Source organism: Peromyscus leucopus, chromosome 14 (assembly GCF_004664715.2).
Source record: "Peromyscus leucopus breed LL Stock chromosome 14, UCI_PerLeu_2.1, whole genome shotgun sequence".
Classification (NCBI taxonomy): Eukaryota; Metazoa; Chordata; class Mammalia; order Rodentia; family Cricetidae; genus Peromyscus; species Peromyscus leucopus.
The window spans coordinates 3,527,880-3,545,497 of record NC_051075.1 but is presented as its reverse complement, the minus strand read 5'-3'; the positions used below and the strand labels follow the sequence as shown (position 1 = coordinate 3,545,497).

The 17,618-nt window shown below is 41.2% G+C and overlaps 1 protein-coding gene across 14 annotated transcripts in view; it reads left to right on the top strand.

Annotated features, from left to right (window-relative positions):
* The window catches only part of Hdac9 (histone deacetylase 9), an 848,903-nt gene that overhangs the window by 651,402 nt on the left and 179,883 nt on the right, over window positions 1–17,618 (top strand). For all 14 annotated transcript variants that reach the window (XM_037210966.1, XM_037210967.1, XM_037210965.1 and 11 more), the window contains one exon: window positions 10,448–10,555. In XM_037210966.1, the coding sequence (XP_037066861.1) occupies window positions 10,448–10,555 (108 nt within the window). The remainder of the gene's footprint in view (window positions 1–10,447; window positions 10,556–17,618) is intronic.

The following is a 17,618-nucleotide window of genomic DNA, read 5'->3' as shown; positions in this document are numbered from 1 at the left end:
TCATGTATTTAGTGTTCTGACTATTTTACAACTCAAGAAGTTCCTTTTTCAGTCTTGTCTTTTGGTGTTCTGTATACATCTTGACACTTGGTAAGGATTTCTTTTCTTAGATTGGGCAAGTTTTTCTATGATTTTTTTTTTTGTAAATTTGTAAAGATTTTTTTTTTTTTGCCTTCAAATGCTCCTCCTCCTGCTCCTCTTCCTCCTTCTCCTCCTACACCTATTGTTTTGAGTTTTGTCTTTCTATAGCATCCTAGAGTTCCTGGATATTCCCTTGGATATTTTGGGAGGGACTGACATTTTCTTTGATTGATCAGGCTCCTCTAGCTTGTCTTCATAACATGAAATTCTCTTTTCCACTTTATTCAGTCTATTTTTAAGGCTTTTTTAAAAAATTTGATCAAGTTCTTAAATTTTTCACTTGAAGTATTATTTCATTTTGACTTTTAAAAAATATTTTGTCTTTGTATAAATTCTATTTTCATGTCTTGAATTGTTTTTATTATTTAATTCAACTATTTTTATATTCACAGTTTTCATTCTAGCATATTCATTACCTCTTTTAGGTTCTTGATCATGTATGTTGTTATTTTGAAATTGTTGTTTTTGTATACCATTTAAGTAGCTTTTCTCAGAAAACATTACTATTTGAGTACTGATTTTTGGGAAAACATTATTGCTTTGGTTATTCATGTCTGCATTTGTTATTATTCCTAGGCATTCTGGAGCTAGGTTATTGGTAGTATTTCTTGGCATGGAACTCTTGTCTCTACTTTGAGTAGATGTTTGAAGCTCTGTTTCTTATTGCCACAACTTGTCAGGTGGTAGACTAGCTGTATTGGGCTTAGGGCTCAGTCTTTGGGCAACTCAGTGTTAGTGTTTTACATGGGTAATAGTTTCACCTCATCCCAAGCTAAATGTGGTTTCTAAGCCCAGGACCTGACCTTTTGTAGAATTAGAAGACTCTCAAAGATGATTTTCAGGAGACTGGAGAAAGGGCTTAGGACTTTTTCTCAGGCAATGGATACTGGAGGAGTTGGTCATGGGAGGTCAAGACCCCTACCTGAAGAGAAGAGACAAGAGAGGTTACAAGCCAAGTGCCAGCCATGTGGTCCTCAGGCAGTTGGAGTAGGTGGAGTTGCTATGATGGACCTGGTGCCCCTTGAGGGGATGGATGGAGTTGGTGAGCATAGTCTATGCTCCCTGCCTAGAGTTGGAGGGGACAGGCCAAAAGCACTTGTCAAGAGTAGATGGAATTAGTAGCATGTGTTTTGGATCCCTATCTGAAAAGAAGAGGCTGGAAGGGGCCTAGATAGGAGGTTAGGACACATAGTCCTCAGCTGGTCCATGATGGATGGAATTGCATTTTGTGAGGTAGGAGTGGGGCTCCCTAAAAAACTGAAAATATAGTGACCTAGGAAAGAGCTTACTCTATGAAGCATGTACTGTACTAGTGACTTCCTGGAGGAAGACTGTATGTTGGGTTTCATGTTTCTAGTTGCTGTTGTGGGGAATGCAGCACCCTGTCCATATGCCTTTGTGTTGCCAGAGAAGGGCCCCTCTAGCTCAGCATCACTGATTTGGGAACAAGTGAAACTTTGTTTTTTTATTATGTATATTCGTTTATTTGTGTGTGTTGTGTGTGTGGGGGGGGGGTGGTTAGATATGCATGCATGGCCCATGTGTAGACATCAGGAGACAATCTTTCATTGTGTTGGTTCCTTGCTTTTACCATGGGAGTTCCAGGGGCCAAATTCATATCCTAGGTTTGGTTAAAAAAAAAGTGTCCTTAAGTATAAGTATGAAGTTATCATGACAGCTTTGTACTACTTTTCCTCCAATTAGAGTTCTTTTTTTGAAGTTGAAACTAGATTTTTTTCATGCAATATATTCTAATCATGGTTTCCCCTCCCCTCACTCCTCCCAGACCTCCCTACCTCCCCACCCACCCAAATTTACACTCTTGCTCTCTTTAAAAAACAATCAATTAAAAACAAACAAATAAACAGGGGGAAAAAAGAGCCAAAGAAAAAGCACAAAAAACACATCCAAATGCAGAGGCACATGCATTTGCTCACACAGAAATCCCACAAAACACAAAATCAGAAACCATAATATATAAGTAAAAGACCTGTAAGATTAAAACAAACAAACAAACAAACAAAGCCCAGACAAAGCATTAGGAACAATGAAACCTCCAAAACTATCATAGAGTTCATTTTGTGTTGGTCAACTACTGCTGGGCGTGGGGCCAACCTCACATTGTACCCAGGGACACTCCTCTGTAAAAAACTATGTTTTTCTTTTCAAGCAGTTGTCAATTGGAAATGGCTGCTGGGTTAGGGACTGAGGCTGGAGAGTGTCTATTTGTGCTTTCAGCTCTAGGGCCCCATCGTTACACACCCCATCTGGTACTCACCCCATCTGGTGCACACTCCATCTGGTGCACACTCCATCTGGTGCACACCGCATCTGGTGCACACTCCATCTGGTGCACACTCCATCTGGTGCACACCGCATCTGGTGCACACCCCATCTGGTGCACACTCCATCTGGTGCACACTCCATCTGGTGCACACCCCATCTGGTGCACACTCCATCTGGTGCACACTCCATCTGGTGCACACCCCATCTGGTACTCACCCCATCAGGTTCACACCCCATCTGGTGCACACTCCATCTGGTACTCACCCCATCTGGTGCACACCACATCTGGTGCACACCCCATCTGGTGCACACCCCATCAGGTTCACACCCCATCTGGTGCACACTCCATCTGGTGCACACTGCATCTGGTGCACACCCAATCTGGTGCACACCCAATCTGGTGCACACCCCATCAGGTGCACACCTCATCTGGTGCACACCCCATCTGGTGCACACCCCATCAGGTGCACACCTCATCTGGTGCACACCCCATCAGGTTCACACCCCATCTGGTGCACACTCCATCTGGTGCACACCGCATCTGGTGCACACTCCATCTGGTGCACACCGCATCTGGTGCACACTCCATCTGGTGCACACCGCATCTGGTGCACACTCCATCTGGTGCACACTCCATCTGGTGCACACCCCATCAGGTTCACACCCCATCTGGTGCACACCACATCTGGTACACACCACATCTGGTGCACAGCCGATCTGGTGCACACCCCATCTGGTGCACACCCATGCAGGCCCCGTACAACATCCACAACCTGTGTGAGTTCATATCCGCTCCAGCCCTGTGGTGTCTGGAAAGCCTTGATTTCCTGGCGTCCTCCATCCCCTTTGCCTATTATACTCCTTCATCTTCCTCCTCCTCCTCCAAGTTTCCTGAGGGGAGGGATGGAGGCATCCCTTTTGGGGCTGAGCATTCTAAGGTCTTTCACTCTCTGCATATGTCTGACTGTGGGGCTCTGTGTCTGTTCTCATGTTCCATAGGAGGAAGCTTCTCTGATGATGGCTGGGCAAGGCACTGACCAATGAGTACTGAAGAATGTTCTTAGGAATCATTCTGTTGCTGCATTTCTTTAGAGGAACAGTAGTGCTTGCTTTTTGGCTTGGTTCCTGGCCTATCGAGAATTAGGCTCTTGGTGGGTTTGGTTCCCATCTCATGGACTGGCCTTAAGTCAAGTCAGATGTTTGGTTACTCACACACACTTTGTGCCACCATTGTGCCAACCTACCTTTCAGGCGGACCACTCTTGTGGATGAAAGGGTCTGTGGCTGAGTTGGCGTTTACTTTCTCCTCCGATAGCATACCAAGTACCTTCCAGTACCACAAACACTAGTCTGCAGGGCTGAAGGCTCTAGGTAGGAACCAGCTGACTTCTCTGTGTCCAGTGAGTGGTACAGGTGTTTCCTTCAGCAATAAAGCCTTACTTACCATCAGTTTGTGAGGAGCAACTGAGAGCCCTGGAAATAGCTGTGTTGTTTGGGTTCTCATGAGGCCCTTTTTGCCAACAGCCCTGTTAGATGTAGCCCATTCCTGGCACCAGAGGTTTCCTTTGGTGGTGAGAGATGTCGGGTTGGGGCTTTGTCTCCCCTGCTTTTTGATTATTCCATTAAGATCTCTTTCTTTTTTTCATAATTTAATTTAATTTTACATATCAGCCACAGATTCCCCTGTCCTCCCTCCTCCCGCCCCCACCCTCCCCCCAATCCACCCCCCATTACCGTCTTCTCCAGGTCAAGGACTCCTCTGGGGATTCAGCTCTGCCTGGTAGATTCAGTCGAGGCAGGTCCAGTCCCTTCCTTCCTTCACCCAGGCTGAGCAAAGTGTCCCAGCATAGGCCCCAGGCTCCAAGAAGCCAGCTCATGCACTAAAGACAGGTCCTGGTCCCACTGCCTGGGGACCTCCCAAACAGTTCAAGCTAATCAACTATCTCACTTATCCAGAGGGCCTGATCCAGTTAGGGGCTCTTAGGCTATTGGTTCATAGTTCATATGTTTCCACTAGTTTGGCTATTTGTCAACTTGATCAAGAACAGGGAGGGAGAACAAGGAAAGAGACATCATGATAAATGAAGACCCCATGGGAATAGGAAGAAACAAAGTGCTAGAGAGGTCCCCAGAAATCCACGAAGATACCTCCTCTACAATAGACTACTGGCAATGGTCAAGAGAAAGCCCGAACTGACCTGCTTTGGTGATTGGATGGCCAAACACCCTAACTGTCATGGTAGAACTCTCATCCAATGACTGAGGGAAGCAGATGCACAGATCCATGGCCAAGTCCCAGGTGGAGCTCCAGGAGTCCAATCGGCGAGAAAGAGGAGGGATTGTATGAGTGAGAGATGTTGAGACCATGATTGGAAAAAGATCTCTTTCATATGTGTATCCAGTTAGAAATCTTTATAGATAATAGTTTCCTAATCTTTTCTGAGCCTTGTGTAGTTAAATTAGTTTTTATCTGGACTGTCTTGTGGCTGTTGGATGTTTCACATCCTTCCTACCTTCTTCTCATCAGAATCCACTAGCAGGCCTGCCCCTTAGTCATGAAAACAAAAATATGCCTCAAGAGCTCAACAGATGGCCTGGAGAAGTCAAATCACCTGTACTGAGAATCACAGCTATAGAATGTTGGCCAATATAAATAAATAAGTAAATAAATAAAATAAACAACAACATAGGAAACATCAAAATGTGCCAGGTTCAACTTGCCAAAAGCATTTGAGTTTTTAAAAATATTTTAGTAATCTTAACAGGGTGAAGTTAAATTATTTTAAAGATAAAATACTCATATGGGTATAAGAGGATGTATTTGATTAGGGAACTCAGATTCTGCAAATATGATTGGAATCTGTTTTTAATAAATCATGCTGTTTTACTTTTGGATTTAGGGTTTACTATTATAATAATCAATATTGTTAAGCACTGTACTACCCTGAGTCCTCACTGCAGCTCTCCTATTCAGTAATGGAATCACCTCTATGTACTTTATAATACTGCTTTTAAGCTTTTCTTCTTCTCCTTCTTAATAATAATAATAATTCCTCTTCCCCTTCTCCTTCTTCTTCCTTCTCCCCCTTCTTCTTTTTAAGACAAGGTTTCTCTGTGTACCCTTGGTTGTCCTGGAACTTGCTCTATAGGGCAGGCTGGCCTCAAACTCAGAGATCTTCCTGCCTCTGCCTCCTGAGTACTGGGATTAAAAGTGTGTGCCACCATAGCCCAGCTGGATTTGCTTAATAATAGTAGTTACATCAGTGATAGCCAGAAAACTTACAAGTTAAAATAGGTAGAAGCTTTATACACTTCAAAGATCATAATAAGTTCTCATTACCTGTTAGCTGAAAACCACCACCATGATTAGTGACATCTTTACTTCAAATAGTAGAAACCAAAGAACTCCAGAGGAGGGGAATATAAAAGTACTGCTAAAAATATAAACAATCCATACTGGTTTTCTATTATGTATTTTCTGGATTGTGTTCTGTTGTGTTGTGAGTGAATGAGATATGCGTCAACTCTCCAGGTTCCTTAGGGAAGTTCTCTGCAGTCCTGCAACCTCTAATCCTACATTTCCTTAACTGTCAGACAAAGACTGGGACATGCTATTCTTCCAGCTATGGATAATATATGGGAGTGGCTGGGTTTGTTTGTTTATGTGTGCATGTATGCATGTACATATGTACACATGTATACATGTATGAATTATATTTTGAGATGTAGCTCATTTTATTATTTTATCATATGTATAATATATAATGTATAACATATATGGTTATTTTATGGATATTTTGCTTTCATATATATGTCTATGTACCATGTGCATTCCTGGTATGCTGGTGCATGGATTTCCCAGGAACTGGAGTTACAGACAGATGTGAGCTGCAACATGGGTATTGGGAATTGTACCCGGGTCCTCTGGAAGAGCTGTCAGTGCTCCTAACTGCCGAGCTCCCCCACCACTCCATCTGGAGGCTGAGTCTCATTCAGCCTGTGGCTTGGCAGCCTTGAGCTCACACCATCTTTCTGTCTTCTCTCCTCCAGTGCAGAGATTAGAGGTGAGGAACACCATACCTGGCTTGAGGCTGCTTCTTAAAGCGGTTTAGTCCTTTACTGGCGTTTGCTTTTTCTTTACTAGAAGCTCACTCTAGACTCCCCGTAAGTGCCGAACGTGAGTGCTGAGCCTTGACCCTTTAACCACGTTGTCAACTTCCCTGGTCGTTTATGTGGCTGCCTCGTTTGTTCCCAGGCTGCTCCCTGCTTTGCTGTCTCCATTATACCCTTGTGTCTGCCTGTGTCTAATCTTCCAGGACCAGAAGGGACAGTTTTTAAGATTTTCTTCCTCCCATAATTTCCTATACACCATCTAAGCAGCAAGCTAGGTGTCAGGCAGTCACAGGTGGAAAGAGTCCATTCTTTGAGCTATCATTTTGGAAAGTAGGGAACAGAACCTGTTCACATAGATGATATGGGACAAAAAAGCAAAATTTCCATATGTAGAGGAATTAGAAAACAATCTTCCTTTGACATAATTTTTTAAAATCTATATGCACATGGTGCTGATTCTTTTCTGAATGTCTGTGTCTTTGCATTTTCTCCTTATTAAGCCTAATCTCCCTTTTGGCTCCTGTACTACTACCCTAATACATGCATACCGTACACACACACATATGCACAAACACATACTCATCAATAAGTGAATTGGTGGATGAATAAAGAAGTTCATATGCATGGAAAGAAAAACAATAACTTTAAAGTTCAGAGGTTCTGCTTTTAAGGATCTGTCTTGCATGTGTTACTAATGCCATCAAGATCTTGCTAACTAGCTAATGTGGCCACCAGAGTATCTAATTATTCTCTGGGAGATCTTGTAAGATGTGGAAATACGTGTGAGATGTGTTTCATAGCTGAAACACCGTTTGGAACCATGATGTCGTGGGAATGTGTTTGTAAAATTGATTCATGAACAAACTTTTGGGATAGAGCTATCCCTAAAATTCTTTCAAAATTAATATGGTGAATCCAAAACCCATAATAGTAATGATAGTAATAAGCATTTAGAAAATAATTAAGAGTAAATGAAATTAGAAAAATGGGTTCTTCACCTGATAGGACAGGTGGCCTTCTAAGCATTGGAACCTGAATGCAAGGGACAGCTGTGTGAGAACATCCCAGGAAGCCAGCTGCAAGGCAAAAACTAGCTGGCAATGTACTTGAGCCGTGTAAGTTCCCCAGCCTGTGATGCGTTGTCACAGTCAAATCACTGAGTAAAAGAAACCTACTCATAAATACAGAAGTCAGTCATCAGATTATATGTGCAAAACTTGTTCATTTTACCATTTTTAAACTGTACATAAAACAGACGTTCAAGTAGTTCTTACATAAATGTCCTATACACTTAAGTATAAATATATGAATGAGTGAGAAATATCATAGATCCCTAAAAGAGGATGTATTTGAGATAAGCAAAACTTTGGATATAAGTCATAAAATCTCAAGAATCCATTGACCACGCTTTGAGAACAATAACCCTGTCTTTACTAAAAAAAAAAAAAAAATCCCCAAATTACAACTCATATTAGGTGCAAGACAGATGTTAGCTAAATTGAAATCAAGCTGTCACCACTACTATTGTATGCACCAACACTAATTGTATAGACACAGATTATTTATCAATACAAAATACTTCCAGGAAGCAGAAGGGGTGTGAACAGGTAGGTGGATTTCACACGAAAACATATGTGGTAACCTAAAGCCTTTTAGTCTTGTGGCTAATCCAACATTGTTCCCATTTGAAAGAACAGATAATAATTCTTTCCTTTTTTTGTTTGTTTGTTTTTGTTTTTTTGAGACAGGGTTTCTCTGTGTAGCTCTAGCTGTCCTGGAACTCACTCTGTAGACCAGGCTGGCCTCGAACTCACAGAGATCTACCTGCCTCTACCTCCCGAGGACTGGATTAAATGTGTGTGCTGCCACCACCACCCAGAAACAGCTAATATTTCTAACCTGATGGAGTATTTAACATTTTTAGAAGGCAATTTCCAAGTGCTGTAAGAATATATAGAAATAAGTAATGCTTATTCCAAATTTAACAAACAAGGTGCTTAGAAGCTATGTGGTAATTCAGTCTAGACTGGCCCTTTTAGATTCAGTGATATGCCTTTATTTAACTTCTCAGTTCCAGTGCTCATTCATCTAGACTGAGCTATGACAGCAGTAGGTGTGTAGTGATGTAACACTGATTATAAACTACATGACACACAGTCAACATCGGTCCATGCAGCATTTTCACGTGCTCAGTTGTGCCTGGTGTACAGGTGTCACAGTGACTGAAATAAGAACAACCACCCTCTGCTTATTACCTCCTTAGTCGGCCTTGGAGCAGTCATATGCAGATGGTATTCTAGATTAATTTTTAATATGTCTTTGTGGGTTTGTTTGTGTGAATATGTGCCATGTGGTTACCAGAAACCAAACTCAGATCCTCTGGAAGAACAGTATGTGCTGTTAACCTCTGAGCTATCAGATGATACTCAAGATAGTTTCATGGATAAGCAAATCAGGTCACAGAATTTAATTAGTGTAACTCAGATTTAATAATAAGGTTATGGTGTCTCCCTAACAGACTGGCTTTAAAAGCTTCTCTCTTCCCAGTCATCCTGTTTAGATGACCTTATTTTCTCTGTGTATATTTATGTTTATCTGCATAGTTATATAGTTTCTCATAATTTTTTTTTATTCCTCATTGACAACTTGGGGGTCACAGTTGTTTGGATAGGTTGAAGAATCTCAAGTGTCCATTGAACACCTATGTGCCCAATACTTCTTGAGAACAATATGATTTTGTTATTTGTTCTATTGACAACTTGCCATAATTTAAGTCAATAATGTCTGTGTGATGAAAGAGCAGATATGACATTACTCTGGAAACCAATTAGTATTTTGTAAATATGCTTTGTTTTTATTTATTTCATTTTCCTATATGACTGGACCTTAGATTTATTCTCAATTTTTTTTAAAGCAAAAGCTTGTTTTGCCCAGGAAATCCTCTCTTTGGCCCATCTGCAAAGACTTGATATTTACATTCACAAACATTTAATCTCATTTCTTAATACTTCATATGATTTATACCCTCTGAGATCTGAGATCAGAGATGCCTGTCAATTGATGCTGACATTTCAATATTTTGAACTAGTTTATACATAACACATGTAACACACATTATAATTAAAACCTACTACTGCACATTTAATATTCTTAACATATCTATTCTAATTGTGTCTATGGAAAAGGACCAAGGTCATTTTCTAAACAAGTGCTAAGCCATGCCTCCATGATGCTGCTCTAGTGCAGAACCAGCGTGCACTGAAACCAGTCTCAAAAGGGCACCTGTGCTAGAAGAATGAAGTCTCTCCTTTGTAAACCAAATCTCTCTAACTTCTAAGTGTGAGGTCCACAATTCCCTTCCATTCTTAGGGCTGAGCCCGTGGTTACTGCTTCTTACTGCTACCTGCTTAAACCTTGTCTTTGGCCCCGGATAAACCTTCAATCAGAGTGGTATTGGCTCCTGATAAACCTGCAGTCAGAATGGCATTTTCTCCCTCCAGCACTTGCAAATCCGATTTTTATGTCTAACTAAGTGCTTTTGGTTTTCGCTCTACCTACTGCTGGGGCCTGGATTTTAGCAGGCCTGTACCTAAGCCAGATCCGGCCTATGTAATGCTGTTTGTAATGAGAAATCTAAACAGAGAATGGCAGTGAGGCATGGCAGGAATGTGTTTCCATTGGAGAATTCAGTGCAGAGAAAAGTCTATTGCAAAGCCAGGTCCAGAAGGCCTTTTCAGCTGGCCAGGACTGAAGACTAATGTTATTGTACATAGGCGTTAGCCTGCCAGCCATTCCTCAGAGATTTGTTTTCTCTTTCTTCTCCCCTCCCCCATCCCACCCCCTTCTCACCCTTCTCTTCTCTTTTCCTTTTCTCTCCTTCTTTGGACCCTGCTGACTGTTTGCTCAGGTGGACAGTGACACCGTTTGGAATGAGCTGCACTCGTCCGGTGCTGCACGCATGGCTGTTGGCTGTGTCATTGAGCTGGCTTCCAAAGTGGCCTCAGGAGAGCTGAAGGTGAGGTCTGGGTTGCATTAAGTGTGGGAAATCCAGAGGAGAAGCTGAAACAGGGATGTTGTTGTTTGGGGGTGGGGTGGTGGGTGTAGTGTGTTAATAAAGGGAAGAGATGGAGGGAGGGGGGCAAGGAGATGGCCACTGAGGTGTGAGCAGAGCTCCCCTGTAAGTAGGTAGTTACTGTCCTGCCTGAAGGGCCTTCCTCCTCTCCGGTGTGTTCTGTGGTCAGAGCACACTGGTATATTTGTAAGACCATAGACATGGTGAGCAAAACCTTGGTCCATGTTAAAAATACCATGTGCATGTGCTTTGCATGTGCGTGTGCGTGTGCGTGTGCGTGTGCGTGTGCGTGTGCGTGTGTGTGTGTGTGTGTGTGTGTGTGTGTGTGTGTGTGTAAAATCTGTGATGCTGTCCCAACATTCTCTTTTGAAGTGACTTAAAAACCACAGTTCCTGCGTAGTATGTGTAAGCTCAGGATACCACCCAGAGAGAGGAGGGGGAGAAAGTCAACACAGACGGAAGGATTGTGAGGAAATTGTTGATTGGGAGGGTAATGAACCAGAGTATGTTTTTCCATGAAGGAACTTCAAAAATGAGCTATGCTTTATTGTTCTTTTCTTTTTATGGTCTCTTCTTTTCTACATCGTATGAAAAGAACAATGTCCAAACCCCAACGTTTCCAGTCTAAACAATTTATAAAAGCCAGAGACCTGACAGACATTGACATTTTATTTGGTATTTTAACAGTGCTATTTAAAGGTATGCCATGTGTGTCTTGAATGTAGCTACCCCAATAAACTATGTTGGTGCTAACAAAGTTTTTTAATGCACTAGTTCACACACTTCATAATGTGATCTGGAATGGTGATTGATCTGGTATTTTTAGCAATTGTGAGGCTTGAGGGAAATGTGTTATGACCAGTAACATATGCACTGTGAGTTTTATAAGTCTAAGATAAAATATAAATAGAATTGTTTTTCTTAATGTTAAATGAATTTTTATTCAAATTATACCTGAGTCTTGTGATTTAAAATATAGGGTGGCACTGAAAACTGTGGTGTCATCTTTCTCAGCAGTCAGAATTTATAGAAATAAGCTTTGGATGCGGTAGGTTATAGGGTTTTGTTGTTTTTAAAGAAATGCCTGTGTGCATTTGACCAGACTTAGCCTAGGGACATAACTGCTCATCTGGGGGATTAATGGGGCTATTAATGAATGTAGTGGTTAATTTTCAGGCTTTATCTTTGCAAAAGATAAATTAAAAGGTCAGAGGGATTCAGCTTTCTAGACAGACTTTGCTGTCCCCTGTAATTCCTTCAGGATAATTACTCTTATTGAGTGGCATCACGTATTATGATAAGCGGATGTATTTAAAGAATATTTGAGGATCTTGTTTTCAAAAGGATTCAAGTGGCAAGCAATAATATCCTGGCTACATATTCCAATTTTTAATGTTGTGTTGTTTCCATACCCACACCTGATGTCAAAGGGAATTTTTATGTTAGCATTCACGATTCCTAATTGCTTTTAGGTTTAGACATATTGATAATTTAGAAGCCTTCTTAATTAGAATGCATACAGTCAAGAAAATCATGACTGTCCTTACCTGGGCTGTGCAAAATTCACAAATTTATGAATGAAGAAAATGAAATAAAAACTTAATTCCATTTTTAGCAGGTAGTCATTTCAAATGGGCAGTTACAAATGAAGTGTCAACACAGTGTACTAAGGACACACTGACCACCAGCTGTGCTAACAAGGCCTATTTATGTTAAGAACAAGAATTCCCACAGATGCTTTTTCTCCTCTTTGCTAAACAGTCAGCAGGCATGGTTTTAGAAAAAGTAAAGAAGGTAAAGAAAAGGCACTGGGAACGTGACAGAACTCCTCTGAGCTGGGTTCCTGACCTACCATCAAGCAGGTCTGAAGAGGTTAGGAGTTGTCCACAGTGTTGACACTGACACTGAGCTGTTTGTAGATGAGAAAGCAGAGTTGAGTCTCCATTGTGTACCTCAGTATACAAAATAAGTAAGCATTCCAAGTCTCTTCACCTTGCTTTGGTGAACATTTCATATTCTGGAGTTATCCTTCTGATTGTCAAGGAAAATAGAAAAAAAAATCCAAGCTAGACAGGACCATAATAGGAACTGATTCCATGCTGACAGCCACAAATGAACCCCTGATGGGTACTGATTTGGGGACTGGGAGATCACACTGGAAATGCAGAAACCAAAAATGATTTGTTGGCATAATGAGAATTAAAAATACTAAGCTAGAGCCACAGTTGTGAGCATCTATAGTCAACCAGAAGGTCACTTCATTTCACCTGTCACAGCTGTAACTGTCCAGCCTACTGACTAAGAACATTGTTGCTCATGGCTTATGGGTTCACTTCATTCTGATCCAAGAAGGAAATGGGGAGGCTTAATTTAGGACATTGGTAAGCAATACCATGGTAATAAATTCCAAAAGGAAAAAAAAAAGAATTTAAAAACACATTTTTTTTGGTCATTTTCTGTCATCTGTATTCAGTTCTCACACATTTTGCCCATTTTCTTAGAAAGTCTAAACTTTAATGAAATACCACTGGTGTAGTATAATATTACTTTTAAGATAATGCTAATTTATTTTGGAAAATATAAAAAGAATTAAGAGCTTTCTTTAAGAATAGTGGGGCTGGGTATGTAAGGAACTGAGATGAGCTGGAGGGAGACCAGTGGATTGCAAAGGATAGAAAGCTGATTAGAAAACACTAAAGAAAAAAAACAACAACGATAAAGTAACCTGGGTCGACCTTGAAGCTGCCTTTGACCTTGCTTGTCTTCCTCACTTCTAAGAGGTTCTGTCCTTTTTTGCCTGGAGAAGCTAATGAACCAGAAGAATTACAAAAGGGAAGGGCTCCAAACTGACATTTAAATAGAACACGTGCAGCAAACTATAGCTGTAAACTGGTATATTTTTAGTACAGAATGGAAATAATCAGTGGAGTAGAGTGGAAATTATGAGACGTTTCAAAGCTTTCTGGGTTTTTAACAACACACATATACACGTATAATTCCTCAAATCTACAGATCCCCAAATAGGTTTCTGGTACCAATGGACAAACACTCAAAAAATGTTGGAATTTAATATTTAATTTAATTAATTAAAATTTAAATTTAATATTTGTTCACCTCATTAAATAAATACCCAGTAAGTATCTCTTAAGAATTCCTGTAGCAATTTACTTTGCTGATACTTTGAAAATGCTACACATGTTTAAACAGCCTGAACAATTTATTTAGAAATGACAGTAAAAAGACAAAATATCTGATCATGTGGCAGATGATTTCTCTCATGTTTGAATGCATATTGCAATGTTATGTTGCTATGATAACTTTCTTTGAGTAACTACTGAGGTTGGTTTGCTTGGAGTGTGCCCCTCATGTTCACTGAGTCCTCTTGAAGCAAACACTCTTGGTAGAATACTGCCTTAAAGGTTTCAACCAATCATTTTAGATCCTGTACACAGTTAGTAAAGTCTATAAACTTCACAACCTTCTGTTTTTTTCCAACTGGTGCATCAGAGCCTTTGGGTAGCACAGGTAGGTGGCCCAAGTCCTCTTTTTTATTGCTAGAATTACTTGATACATATGAAAAGACAAGATAGGACTGGAGAAATGGCTTAGTAGTTAAGACCAACAACTGCTCTTTAAAAGGGTCTGGGTTTGGTTCTCAGCCTCAACCTGGCTTCTTACCTGTTTCTCTAAATTCAGGAGATTTGATGCCCTCTTTGGACCCCTGAGGAAATCAGACAGGCATGTAATGCAATACAAATATATAGGTAAAACACTCATTCACATAAAGTAAAAATAAATAAATCTTTAAAAGACAAAAAAAGTACTTCTAAATTCAAAAGGCAGTAAAATATCAAACTATCTATGATCTGTTCATCTGAACAGTGTGCTGATCAAACTAATGTGTACCCAGAGCCACCTCATTCCTAGCTTTTTGAACCAGGCATAACAATTTAATGCAATTTTTAAAATTACTCATTTACTTATTTTTATAGTTTAAAACATTTTAGTCTTTATAAAAAATAGAATAGTATTGATGTATTCTACTGTAGTTTTCTTCAACTTAAAATCATGCCATAAAAATGTGTGCCTATGAATATGTATCTATAACTCACTCATTAGAGTAATGAAATATTCCTTTGTAGGACAAAAATAGTCAGTTCATTCTTCTGTTAAGTGTTTTTGTTATTGCCAGCATTTGCTCTTTGAAGAATACTGCATGAACACTTGAACATGCTCCCTTTTTAACTATGCATTACAAGAATGTCCAGTTACTAGGCTAGCCACATAATAAATTTTAGTAGGCAATGCCAAGCAGAATTCCAAAGTAATCTGCTAAAATAACATTAGTGAAAAGCAACACTTTGAAGTCTGTAAATTCTTCCCTCTGCCATGGCAATGACAAAATCAGCAAAATTTATCAGGTTGCTTTCTTTCAAAACCCTAGAAATTAGCAAAAGGTTTACACCAACTCCAGAAGCCTGTTTCAGAAGCATAGTCACTGAGTCTCAATGGGAACAGTGAGGTTTGTGTCTAAGATAACCTTATCACTGCCATCTTGCCTTCCCATCACTACTGCATCCCTAACACACAAAAGCAGGCATGCTCAACAAAACCAGGAGATTGGCAGTCTTCACAGGTGTAATGAGGATGGCGTCCCATCAGAACCTGATTGCCAGCCAGTTGTCTTTGTGTGTTGTGTCTGGCTCTTTCCTGTAAGTTCCGTACATAAGGCTATCTCTGTTTAAACTCACATGGGAATCACCCAGTGTTAAAGCTTGCTCTCAAAAGCATTTATTGGAAAACTAAGAGGCCATCAGAAAGCTTCATGTGCGCTGATGGACAATGGCAAGGTAAACCATCGGCAGCAGGCTACACACATGACAGGCTGTGGTTGTGTGAACCCAGGGTTGTGTTCAAGCTCAGGAAAGACCTGGAGACCGTCAGCTCTCAGGTCAAGGCAATTTTGAGACTCTGCTCAAGCAGGAAGTGAAGGCCAAGGTGAGCTGCCCGAATAGTTACTAAGTATGTACACTAACACACTTACACACATGCGATGATCCCACAAAGGCTAAAGCATTGCCTGGGCACCGAGCTAACAAAGTAGAAGCCAGGACACAAAGCAAGAAGTTCAAAAACAAAACAAAATGAAACCCACCAAACAAAACAATTATCAACTGTACTAACCCCTTCACCCCCAGAGAGGTGGGCCTAATGTCCAGAGATGCCATCTTTAAATGATACATGCCGTGAACTGTTTTAAAAGTTCACTTTTATTTTCTTTTTCCCCCTTTTTCTTTTTATTTATTCTCTCATGCAATACATCCTGCCTGCAGCCTCTCCTCCCTCCACTCCCCCCCCCAGCCTCCTCTCTTCTCCAGATCCACTGCTCCTCTGTTTCCCTTCAGAAAGGAGCTGGGATGTACGACAACTCTCATCCAATTGACTGAGGGCTGATGCCAGTGATCTGGCTGGCTAGGTGGGTGTTCCCTGGGAAGTTATCCTGGCAGTTGGGAGCCAAGGAATACCGCAAAGTCACACCACACAACAAACCACACACAAGAGATTTATCAGGAGGGAAAAAAACCAGGAGGGTGGCTGCCTCTGCGCAGGTGAGAAACAGCAGAGAACTGAACAGAACAGAGGGCTTATGTAGAGCCTTTGGGGAGGGGGCAGAACTTTTCAGGGTGAAGCTTTCTGGGGTAGAAATTGGTAGGATTTCACGTTCAGAGATTGGGCTTTTTACTCTGTAGGGTAGGAGGGGCCTGGGTCCAGCAGTTAGGGTAGTTAGAGTGACCTGTGGGTGGAACCTCAAAGTTGGAAGTCCTTGGGGGAGGAACCTGGCCACTCATGTGACTCAAGGTTACATTCCCTCCTTTTTAGTTTGTTATTAATAAGGTCATGGGAAAGGGGGCAATGTATCCACTTCCTGTTGAATAGGGATGTCAGAGTCCTTTGGGCAAACTTGACCTTCACCATCAGCATATAACTGAAACTGTGGGCCTCTGGTTCTGCAGTGGGGGCTGGTAATCCTGTAACAGCAACTGACTAAAAGTCTGGTCAGCAATCTTTTGAATCTATTGTTGAAGAAATCTAGACAAGAAATTTATAAGGCAGGGCTTGATTAATAGGATTAAGAAGAGGAGAAAGGCCGGGCAGTGGTGGCACATGCCTTTAGTCTCAGCATTTGGGAGGCAGAGGCAGGTGGATCTCTGTGAGTTCGAGGCCAGCCTCGGCTACAGAGTGAGTTCCAAAAAAGGTGCAAAGCTACAAAGAGAAACCCTGCCTCAAAAAACAAACAAACAAATAAAAAAAGAGGGAGAGGGTGTTAAGAAGGGTAGTATCCATTTACCATGGTCTCCTATTCCTTGTTCTCCCTCTGTTCTTGATCCAGCTGGGATCTCCTGCTCCCCCAAGTTCTCTTTCCCTTGACCCTTGCCCTTCACTACCCCCACTCATGTCCAGGCTGTTCATGTAGATCTCATCCATTTCTCCGTCATTGGGCGATCCCTGTGTCTTTCTTGGGGTCCTGTTTTCTAGGTAGCCTTCCTGGAGTTGTGAGTAGCAGTCCAGTCATCCTTGTTCCACATCTAGTATCCTCCTATGAGTGAGTACATACCATGTTTGTCTTTCTGAGTCTGGGTTACCTCACTCAGGATGATTTTTTTCTAGATCCATCCATTTGCCTGCAAACCTCATGATGTCATTGTTTTTCTCTGCTGAGTAGTATTTCATTGTGTATATGTACCACATTTTATTTATCCATTCTTCAGCTGAAGGGCATGTAGGTTGTTTCCAGGTTCTGGCTATTACAAACAATGCTGATATGAACATAGCTGAGCAAATGCTCTTGTGGTATGATTGAGCATTCCTTGGTTATATGCCCAAGAGTGGTATAGCTGGATCTTCGGGGAGATTGATTCCCAATTTTCTAAGAAAGCGCCATATTGATTTCCAAAGTGGTTGTACAAGCTAGGCCCTGGGTAGAGTTCCGGGAGTCCAATTGGTA